Raw genomic sequence first — 12004 nt, forward strand, 5'->3', positions numbered from 1 at the left:
GAAGACTGGAGTAATGATGCTGAAAATACAGCTTTGCGTCACAGGAATAAATTACATTTTATATATAATATATTCAAATACAAAACAGTTTTTAAAAATGGTAATATTTCTCAATATTTTAGTTCTTACTGTATTTTTGATCAAATAAATGCAGCCTTAGTGAGCAGAAGACACTTCTTTCAAAAACATTAAAAATCCTGAAAAAGATAAAAAATCTTGGATATGCACATACGCACCAAACTCATTTAGATAAATGTGTCTGCTAAATGAATTTACGTAGATCAAGTCAATTCAAACTCATTTAAAGTTTAGTTATACAGCTACTGATCACATGAGATGTGTTTCTGTTGCAGGGCATTCTGCAGGGCTGCAACTCCATGTGCGCTGGATACCTCTTCCAACCAGACAAACAGTACGATGTGACCTACGACACCGGCGACAAGGCCATCCAGTGTGGCAGACATGTAGACATCTTCAAATTCTGGCTCATGTGGAAGGCCAAGGTGGGTCACAACAGCTGCTGTTATGCCATGTCAAATCAATTTATATACTGTACATAGTGCTTTTCACAATAAACATAGCTTCAAAAACAGCTTCACAGAAAATCATGATGATGTATCTTAATATCTTCATGCCTTATAGTTGCATTTAGCAGATTAGAGCTGGACGATAATATAGTTTACATTGTGTGACAAAGTTTACATTTTGTGACAAAATAAACAATCAAGCAGGTTTGTATGTGTGTATATTGTATGTATGTGGATAAAGTTGGACATACTTATATGTACAACTTCATATATAGAGCTAGGTGATACATTTTGCAACAAAAGAAAAAAATTAGGTAGTTATGATTTGCTATATGATTTGCTGTATTGTGTATATATATATATATATATATATATATATATATATATATACTGTATATATATTAGAAACACACACACATTCATTATTTACTTCAACAGTCACCAAAAGGCCACTTCATTCCTCCAGTTTAAACCTTTAAAGACACAGGCGCTTCGCCATACTCCACTGAGCGTCAACCACAACCTTCATATATATATATATATATATATATATATATACTGTATATATGCAAAGATAGTTTGATATAATATCTGCAATAATAGTTTACATTTTTGCAACAATATAAACAATCACAAAGCCAAGATATGCTATTCAGTATATTTCTTTATATATATTACCTAAGTATACTGTACGTATAATCATGTATTATGTATGCAGGTAAAGTGGTACACTGTAAAAAAAATTCCGTAAAATTTACAGTAAAAAAATGTTTAGGTTTTACGGTTTTAACTTAAATTTACAGTTAAATACTGTAATTTCATTAACTGATATAATGTTAATATATCAACCTATTGAAGTACTGAAATCTGTTTTGTAGCTTTGTAATACACTGATAACCACCAAATGCAGGAGGTGATGAGAAAGTCACATGATGAACCAAAGCCCATCACAAGCAGCTTTTAAATAATAACATATATAGAAGGTGCACAGTGTGTCATTCACACAAACACTAAACACCATCACGGTAACACTCATGAAACTGAAATGTTTTACTGAGGGATTTTTAATTTTCTTGATTATATACAACATTTTATTCCCCCAAAAATTGTGAAAATATATTGTTTTCTGGCTGTTCAAATATTTTTCTGAATTATGGAGTGACAAAAAGAGATACCCAAAATTCCCTCTGTAAAAACATTTGACTCTAATATGTAAAAGAAAATGAAACAAGAATTTTGAAACTGACTTCCAGTGTTCAGATTGTTGTACTAGAAATGTATGCAAATTAGAGCATATTTCATTAAATAATGGATCATTTGCATATTTAGACATAACATTTTAGAAAACTTGTAATACAAAAAATGTTTGCAATTATCAATGTAATCAATCAACTGGATAAGTAAGGTGATAACTATTGGCTAATATTTTTACCCTATTTACCTCCAGTGTCTCGCCTTAACAACATTAGGTGTAACATACAACCCTAATATACAAAACTGATAAGAAAAAACTAAGAAACATAGTTATTTCAACAAAAAAACATCAAATTTGAAATGTAACGCAGGGAATTCTGGGAATGTCAATTTATGGTTATTCACTGTAAATTACACAGTCTTTTTCACTTCCAAAAACGGTATACTACTGTAAAATTACATGTAATGTCCAATACAGTTTTTCACAGTATATAGTAGGGGAATTTACCGTTAACCATTTAACAGGTTTTTACTGTAGCATTTTTACAGTCTTTTACCGTTAAATTCACCATAATTTTTTACAGTGTATATATGCACTATGTTTCCAAATGTTAAAATAAAAACAATTATGTGGCTATAGCAATGAGTATTTTGCTGAGAAACACACATTTTTATTCTGACTGGTGATTTTTATCCGTGTAGGGCACAATTGGGTTTGAGCAGCACATTGACAGATGTCTGGAGCTTTCTGAATATCTCTACAATAAAATCAAGAACCGTGAGGGATACGAAATGGTCTTTGAGGGCCAGGTTTGTATCAGGCACACGCATACTCAAGTATAGACTGAAAAAACTGCTTACCTAATACTGCATGTAATGACTTTTCTTATTGCTTTCTTTTGTTCTCTGCAGCCCCAGCACACAAATGTTTGCTTCTGGTATATTCCACCAAGCTTGCGTGGCATGCCACATGGAGACGAACGAAGGGAGAAACTACACAGGGTACTTCATCTCATTTCAATTATACAAAATGAGAGTAACAAGCACATAAACTGGTGGTGATCAAAACAAATTTTACAAATCTTGTTTCGAATCAGTGGTTTTGAAGCTTTTATCAAAGAGTCATGTGATTTCAGCAGATGAGGCTTCGTTACGTAATACTTTTTTGAACCTTAGGTTAAAAACTTTTTACAATTCCAAGGATTCGCCTCTATGCTCTTAAGTTTCCAAAAGAGGGTTTGCCATAGAAGAACCATTTTGGTTTTCCCAAACAATCTTCAAGCTCAAAACAGTTTTAAAAGAATAGTTCAGCTGAAAATGTCCTCACTCTCAGGCCATCCAAGATGAAGATGAGTTTGTTTCTTCATGGGAACAGATTTGGAGAAATGTAGCATTCCATCACTTGCTCACCAATGAATGCTCTGCAGTGAATGGGTGCCGTTAGAATGAGAGTCCAAACAGCTGATAAAAACATCACAATAATCCACAAGTAATCCACATCACGCCAGTCCATCCATTAATGCCTTGTGAAGTGAAAAGCTGCATGCTTGTAAGAAACAAATCCATAATTAAGTCGTTGATTCTGGCTAAAATACGAGTCCATAATCTGTAATAACATTTTCTCCAGTGAAACTATCATTTCATCTGAATCAGGAGAGAAATATGCTCAGATCAAGTACCATTTACAACCGAAAACAGCTCTAAACAAATGTGTGGGTGAATTTTGATGTGAGAGCCAACAGGAGATGGACTTTTTCACTGGAGGAAGTGTTATTATGGATTATAGACTGGTATTTTGGCCAGAAGCAGCGGTTTAAGACTTTAATTAATGAAATGGAGTGGATGTTTTTAATCAGCTGTTTGGACTCTCATTCTGACGGCACCCATTCACTGCAGAGGATCCATTGGTGAAGAAGTGATGTAATGCTAAAGAAGGGAAAGGTCCCTGGATGTTAAAGGTTTTTACATGAAACCATCGATGCCAATAAAGAACTTTTAGTTTTCAAGAGTGTAGATGTTGTTGATCTTGTGAACCCATGTTCTTTAATGGTATTTAATTATTCGTAGATTACATGTAATAACACTTTCATGAAAACATTTGCAATTCGTTTGTAGAGGATGCCATCATATGTACATATTTGGGTTGTCTTTTCATTCCATGTACACCGTTTTGAGTCAGCATGTGCCACCAGTGTACGGTTTTTCCAGTGCTTTGAAACAATGAATCATTTTACAAAGAAAATTGGTTCGAACTTGTGTCATAAATTACGCCGTCTCCCCTGCAGGTGGCGCCGAAGATCAAAGCAATGATGATGGAGTGCGGCACAACCATGGTAGGATACCAACCACAGGGAGACAAGGTCAACTTCTTCCGAATGGTCGTCTCCAATCACGCCGTCACCAAGTCCGACATCGATTTCCTCATCGATGAAATCGAGAGGCTGGGTCACGACCTGTAAGAGCAGAGAACTGCAGCTCTGTGTCTATATTCAAGGCTCAGGCATCTCGACAGGACGGTCGCCCGGTCTACACATTTAATGGCTATGTTTCGACGTCGTATTGTGGTCCAATATGTTCTGTCCTTCTTCTCAATGTCTTTAGATCTTTAACTTACAGATTAAGTAGCCCGTATAGCTACACGGTCACCTTACAACATAGTTTAAATGTGTAACAGTCGGTGCTTGGGTTTGTAAATACAATATAAAGACAAGCAAAGACGCGCCACCCTTTTAATGAAGCTCGAACCCCTTTCTGTGTAGTAGTGGGGTCTGTGTGTAAACCAGTGGTTGATCTGTATTTTAGTGTTGTGTTTCCTAAACTAACCTTGTAGTAGGTCATGTAAAGTGTTTAATCAACACCTTTGTGAGGTGAAACATAAGTATTCAGTTTTCAGTTTGAAATGTACTGATATAAATCTATAAACAAAGACTTTATTTATATTGTGAGCCAACGGTGTTCAAAGGTATTTCTCTCATTTGTAACGGTTCTTCATTTGTATTTTAAGACAAGTTATATATAATCAAACAAGTTTAGGCTAATGTTTATGGTCCAGTAGTGTACTTGTGAGCCAAAGACAGAACTAGTGCCATACATTTTACAATATACTCGATATTCTTTGAAATAAGCAAGCGTATAAATTATAGCATAAATCTATACACATTTATAGAAATATGAATATATTGTATATGTTTGTCGTTGAGGCCCTTAACTCTGTGCAATCAGTGTGTTAGTGTTACAGTGTTATCGTGTGTATCTTTGACTGAATGTTATAAGCAATCCTATCAATTATATGAAGGTAGTTAGTTACCAGATGTATATTACTAATTATTGATATTCAACTCAGGCGATTATAGCATCATATTTAAAAAAAGAGAAGAAATAACAAAAAAAACAATAAAGCAAAAAGCACAAACTTAGAAGGAAGGCTTGAAATGTCATCAGGATGCTGGAAGATTCATATTCATATTTATTAAAAGTTTATTGTTATGCGGTATTTAGATTCAGCTGTCGTCTTTGGAACATTTATTTCATGTTCTCTATTTGTTCAAAGTGTTTTTGACAAATGTGAGGAGGGCGATCTGGTCTGCTCAGTAAGGCTGGCACTTTAAAATGCAATCACATTATATGTAAACTGTTATTAACACATGTACACGGCGCAATAAAAAGCTATTAAAGTATAAGAATGTTCTGTTAGTCGTCTTTTTAAAATGTACAAATCTTGCACCTTTATTTTAAAGCGTATAATAAACGTGCACTTCACACCGAGTTTGTTTGTGTTTTCTTTTATTTCATTCTTATTTTAAACCAGCTGCTCTCAGGCACTAGAAAGTATGTCATAATGACATTATATTTCAAAATATACCAAAAACTATATTTGCTCAAATTTATTTCAAAATGTATTTATGGGGTAACACTTTATTTCGATAGTCCACTTTAGACATTCTATTAACAGTAAATAACATGGTATGTCATAATGACATTATATTTCAAAATATACCAAAAACTATATTTGCTCAAATTTATTTCAAAATGTATTTATGGGGTAACACTTCATTTCGATAGTCCACTTTAGACATTCTATTAACAGTAAATAACATTACAACTACATGTCAACTAGCAGTTAGTAGAGTATTAGTAAACTGTCTGCTTAATATCTTCTAACACTTTCTTTGTCAACTTATTCTACTAACCCTAAACCTACCCTAACAGTCTACTCTGAGAGTTAGTAGACATGTAGTTACAAATTAATGAGAATTAGTTGACATGTAGTTGACATGTAGTTACAAAGTTACTTGTAGTTAATAGAATGTCTAAAGTGGACTATCGAAATAAAGTGTAACCATTTATGGAAATATATTTTCTACCAATATATTATTGGCCATTGAAAGTATGTTTTAAAAATCAATATTTGCATTTAGCCTAAATGTAGGTTAAATACATGCTGTAAACAACTTCACTATATATTTAGCATATTCATATATTTTGGCAATAGACACTATAAACCTTTTTATATATGAAATATACTATCAAAATGCCCCCCTTATTGTGGCAAAAAAAAGTACTTAAAAACAAATAATGGTGTAAGTTGATAATACCTTTGCACTTTGATATATAAAATAACCTTAATACGGAATTATTATCATATTCTCATGCCATGAAATTATTATGGAACATGGTACTATCAGAGAAATATAGATATAATGCTATTATAATTGTAATGGTAGTATAATGCTACTATATTAAATAGTCATACCATATCTAGATACCATGGTCAGCATAAAAAATTACCATGTAACTATGTTCAAAATACTGTACAGTGTACTTTTTGTCATTTATACTTTATTTGGATCACAAAAAGTAAATGTTAAAAATTATTCAAAGATCAAAGAAAAGTTCAGCTGTAAAATGATTTGCAAAAGTATTCGTTACAGTCTATTTAATATGGCTTTTATCACGTTTTTCGTATGTCTGTAGTTTCCTGCTCTGTGTATTATCATTTATTTGCCACAAGAAGGCAGCACAGCACATCTACAGTGTGACAAAGAAATGAAGCATTTGAAGCATGTTGCACATATTTGACTTCCTCCAGGGGGCGCTATTTGATCTCTGCTGTTTGCCAATATGCCCCCAGTGGACAACATCAAATACTCCCAATTTATAATCTATATCTAGATTTAAAAAATATGTGTATTATGTGTATATGAGTATATGCAAATACACACAAACACAGAAAAAGAAAGGCATTTATGAAGACTGGCTGTCCCTCCCAAAAAAAGGTTTCTGTTAACTCGAGAACAGCTCGTGAATGAATCATTCAGATGAGTTTGTGCACGGTTCGAACGAATCATCAAAAAGATCCGACTCACGTGAATGATTCGTTCACGAATTCGACATTGCTACTGTGCCTTCTATGGTTGTATATCCTATCGTTCACATGTTGTACACTTATAAACTAGAAATAAACCATGATTTCTTTATTTATGATATGACAAAAGGCTCGCCGCAGTCTCACCTGTGCGCCACATAAGCACGAGCCCTCCTTCTTGCACTGCCACGTCATTCACCGCCGTCGAGACTCCAACGTGTCTGTCCACAAAACCGGCTGCTGGGGGAAAAAACTATTAAAACGGATAATATTCCCACCGGTGACACGAAGCGGGGATCATGGGGGGATCACAGAGCGTGGAAATTCCCGGAGGTGGTTCGGAGGGCTATCACGTTCTCAGAGTGAGTGTGTTTTTTCTTGGTTTCTCCATTTCACTCATGCGGTACATCGCGAGTCGCTAGCGGCACAGAGTTCAAATCGAGGCCGGGGATGTCAGTGCGGCCTGTTAACCGTGGCGAAATGCTAATGTGGCTAAATGAACATCTCTACTGTTAAATGTAGATATAATGCAAGGGAGTTTTCAGCATTTGACATGCAAAGGATGATACCCCTTAAAAAGCACATCTTCATTTATCCTACTGTACAGTGTGTGTTTTTTCTGTAATTGTTGTTGGATGGACTGTTGAAGAAGCTTACTACATGTCATGATGCTTTACTGTTAAATGTTTAGTTGTAATCTGTCATAACTCGAATTGGCCCAATTTAAAGCAGTCTGCTTATGCTCCACGTGAAACGTAGGAAATTACATGCTGTTCTTACACGCTTCTGATTTTTTAATAATTGGGTAAATATATACACGACTGCTCATTTTAATGGTTGACATCTCAGTCAGGAATCTGATAGAAAGGTTAAGTGTATACTTTGGCATGTACTTGTTGCAACGCTTATCATTTCATGATCTATAATCTATGCCAGTTTAGAGTTTTGCTAGACGATTGTAATGTTTGTTTTTGGTTTTAATGAGTCATTTGTTGGTTCTGTTTGAATGTTAAATGGGGTGTTTTCTGTGTTGTGCAGGTGCAGGAGAATTCTCCCGGTCATAGAGCAGGTCTCGAACCCTTCTTTGACTTCATTGTGTCCATCAACAACACCAGACTGGTAGGTTTGTTGCACATAGTGAGGGTCTTCTATCATATATCGGCTATTCATTGAGCCGAGAAGCAAGCTTGGAGTGTTAGGAATTTCAAATGGAAAATCTGCTTATGTATTGAATAACTGGTGTAATAATGACAATCACGGGATAATACAGTGAGTTAAACTCATTATAAATTAAAATCTGACATTATCTAATGATTTAGAGACTCTAAACAGTAAAACTGACCGTTCTGACTCTAAAATCTGATTGGATGAACAACATTTGAAGCCATTGTAAAAACTGACATGGACCACGTGCTTATAGTTATAGTAGAAATGTGTCAACCATAAATGTTATGTTTGCTTCCCCCCCCTTAAGAACAAGGATAATGACATGTTGAAAGACATACTGAAGGCTAGTGTTGAAAAACCTGTGAAAATGCTGGTGTACAGCAGCAAAACCCTGGAGCTGCGGGAAGCTACTGTTACTCCCAGCAACATGTGGGGCGGTCAGGGTCTTCTGGGGGTCAGCATCCGCTTTTGCAGCTTTGAGGGAGCCAATGAGAACGTCTGGCATGTTTTGGTGAGTAAATGAAAGAGTGCTGAATGCAATCAGAGAGAGCTGAATATTTGGTATGGGTGGGGTGGCGTTTGATGAAAATAGCATGCTTGCTTTGACCTCATTTTGATGAACAACTTCTGGTCAATTAGCCGTAATTCAGCAAAGTGTTCAAAAAGGGCGTGTTCTTGTAAAACAGACCGGTCGGTCGAGCTGTAAGATTAAATGCAAACCTCGCATGAGTTTTTTTCATGCATAATTTACCTGTTTTTGTAGGAAGTGGAGCCAAATTCTCCAGCAGCATTAGCAGGTTTAAGACCACACACGGATTACATCATCGGAGCAGACACAGTCATGAACGAGGTTCGTTTCTCTCTTCATTTCCTACTCTTTTCAGATGTCTTGATCAGTGTGTACAGACATACGGAAATGCACTAGAATTCTAGAGTACATGTGGTTTTTGGTTTTGGATAAATTGTTAAAGAATGTGACTCTCTGCAGCTCAAATATAGATTAAAATTATGGTTTGCAGACGAACGCTTGTTTTTTAGACTCCACAGGAAATAGCTGAAATGACCAAAATTTGTTGTGGTCATTATATTAATAATATAATGTCTATAATAAATGTCTAAAATGACCTGTCTTAATAATATCAAAAGACTATTTTTACACAGCTAAAATCTGATAAAAAAAATTAATGAGCACAAATTTTCTTGAAAACGATGGTTTACAATGCCAAAATAATTGCTTTGTAGTTTAACACAATTCTGGTGTTGAAAACAGCAGTACTTATCGTTAACTTAAACTATTAAAATAATTTGTGAAAAATTTTGCCGTGGCAACTAACTGAAATAAGTTTAAAATAGAAAAGTCTAAAATGACTAAAACTTCAAATAAAATAAAAAGTGTAAAAATCTAATAAAAATGACAAAATTACTGAAACTTAAACTAAAATTAAATCTGAAAATATAAAAAAATGCTAATTCAAAATCGGAATAATTACTATAATAGTATATAAATGATACTAAAATAAGAAGTCATCTGTGTTAGCCAGCTAGATGACATTTTGATGACAAATCAGCAGAATTTGCCTCAATGAACATCACAAAGATCACAGAAAAGCAAATGTTTAAGTTGCAAGGTATTAAAAAACGAATGTCATTTTTAGCAGTGCATTAGAAATTTTATATTGGAAACATTTGTATTTTTTAATAAATGTTATGTTCACTTTACAAATTCCCTTTAAAACAAATAAAATAAGCTGTGAATTACACAGCTAAAATCTGATAAAAAAAATTAATGAGCACAAATTTTCTTGAAAACGATGGTTTACAATGCCAAAATAATTGCTTTGTAGTTTAACACAATTCTGGTGTTGAAAACAGCAGTACTTATCGTTAACTTAAACTATTAAAATAATTTGTGAAAAATTTTGCCGTGGCAACTGACTGAAATAAGTTTAAAATAGAAAAGTCTAAAATGACTAAAACTTCAAATAAAATAAAAAGTGTAAAAATCTAATAAAAATGACAAAATTACTGAAACTTAAACTAAAATTAAATCTGAAAATATAAAAAAATGCTAATTCAAAATCGGAATAATTACTATAATAGTATATCAATCTGAAAATATAAAAAAATGCTAATTCAAAATCTGAATAATTACTATAATAGTATATAAATGATACTAAAATAAGAAGTCATCTGTGTTAGCCAGCTAGATGACATTTTGATGACAAATCAGCAGAATTTGCCTCAATGAACATCACAAAGATTACAGAAAAGCAAATGTTTAAGTTGCAAGGTATTAAAAAACGAATGTTCTAATCATTGTGTAAAAATTTGAGTGGCACAGCAACACTAACCCAAAAAGGCAAATGACTGCTTCATCAACTGGCCCAAAACTCTCAGATTTTTCATTTTGTGGGTGTTGTGCTCTTTCTCCAGTCAGAAGACTTATTCTCATTGATAGAAACCCATGAGGGCAAAGGCCTGAAACTCTACGTCTACAACTCCCATCGCGTATTTATTCCCTTTAGGGGTTCCGTATTACACGTCACTTTCTTTCAGAACACGGTATTGGGATGCGGCGGAATGGAGGCGGGGGGATGGGAATCGCGATGCCGGCTCAACATCGTGATGTCTATCAGCCACCGTCTATCGACCCAACCCTAATTCATGATATAATTAATTGTAATTAGTGCAAAATTTTAAATGGTTGTCATTTCTGGCAGGTGTTCCCACAGTCCCCCTGCTGCCCACTCACGTGACCCCTGGGCTGGGTCCCCTTCCCATTGTCAACCCCTCCACCAACGTACCAGGTAAAGAACATGCACTCATCTCTGTTTTTTATTAAAGGGGTCATATGATGTTGCTAAAAAGAACATTATTTGGTGTAATGAAATGTGTTTATGCGGTTTAAGTTTAAAAAAACACATTCTTTTCCATATACTCTACATTATTTTTTCTCCTCTGTGCCCCTCCTTTCTGAAACGTGACGATTTTTACAAAGCTCATCGGTCTGAAAAAGCGAGGTGTGCTCTGATTGGCCAGCTATCCAGTGCGTTATGATTGGCCGAATACCTCAAGCATGTGACGGAAATGTTACGCCCCTCACCATACTGTGATGATGCCCTGTCCGGCCGGAGCGATGATTCAAAACCAATAAAACCCATTATAAACGAGGCATTCGTTGCATCCAGTGGGGACATAATTATGGATTATAATGACTTATAATAACGCGTTGCATCGCGCCACATAAACATAAAACAATGTCTGCATTTGTGATCGGAGAAATGACAAACAACAAGCCCTTCTCTACACTGCCCAAAAAACTCGCTTTAAATATAAAAAATATAAAAACTCTTTAAATATAAAAAATGTACTTGCAGTCTGTGAGTCAGAACAGCCGGCATTGTAGTCTACTCTCCCAGGATCAGGAAACAGTCCTCCGTTAAATGTACTGCACACATCTGAATATTTGGGTTGAAGTGTTCTAGAACAGCGTTGTAAATACAACTTAACCACTGATTTCTAGTCATGTCCATTTTTGGAAAGCCAAACAAAGTAGTTTCACTTTCACAACAAAACACAGCATCACACACGGCGGCCTATAGTGAGCAGAGGCCGGGGGCTAGAATGAGGAACGGCCGGAGGGCTTGAGTGAGCAGAGGCAGCGGGCTTGAGAACGGTGCGGCCGGCGGATTCGACGAAGGAGCGTCCGGCGGGCTTGCGGCAACCACATGTGACGACCCCGGGCTGGACT

At 35.2% G+C, this 12004-nt stretch overlaps 2 protein-coding genes across 7 annotated transcripts in view; both read left to right on the forward strand.

The window, feature by feature from the left end:
• The window catches only part of gad1b (glutamate decarboxylase 1b), a 25774-nt gene extending 20294 nt beyond the window's left edge, over positions 1-5480 (forward strand). For all 6 annotated transcript variants that reach the window (XM_016268105.1, XM_016268106.1, XM_016268109.1 and 3 more), the window contains 3 exons: positions 2424-2531; positions 2634-2723; positions 4007-5480. In XM_016268105.1, coding sequence (XP_016123591.1) covers positions 2424-2531; positions 2634-2723; positions 4007-4180 — 372 coding nt within the window. In that variant the 3' untranslated portion in view covers positions 4181-5480. The remainder of the gene's footprint in view (positions 1-2423; positions 2532-2633; positions 2724-4006) is intronic.
• Positions 5481-7093: 1613 nt separating this feature from the next.
• The window catches only part of LOC107582355 (Golgi reassembly-stacking protein 2-like), a 7760-nt gene continuing 2849 nt past the window's right edge, over positions 7094-12004 (forward strand). Inside the window, exons 1-6 of the mRNA XM_016268150.1 lie at positions 7094-7448; positions 8125-8205; positions 8561-8764; positions 9017-9103; positions 10687-10780; positions 10974-11060. Coding sequence (XP_016123636.1) covers positions 7386-7448; positions 8125-8205; positions 8561-8764; positions 9017-9103; positions 10687-10780; positions 10974-11060 — 616 coding nt within the window. The 5' untranslated portion in view covers positions 7094-7385. The remainder of the gene's footprint in view (positions 7449-8124; positions 8206-8560; positions 8765-9016; positions 9104-10686; positions 10781-10973; positions 11061-12004) is intronic.

This window comes from Sinocyclocheilus grahami, unplaced genomic scaffold (genome assembly GCF_001515645.1).
Source record: "Sinocyclocheilus grahami isolate Dianchi unplaced genomic scaffold, SAMN03320097.WGS_v1.1 scaffold43.1, whole genome shotgun sequence".
Lineage (NCBI taxonomy): Eukaryota > Metazoa > Chordata > Actinopteri > Cypriniformes > Cyprinidae > Sinocyclocheilus > Sinocyclocheilus grahami.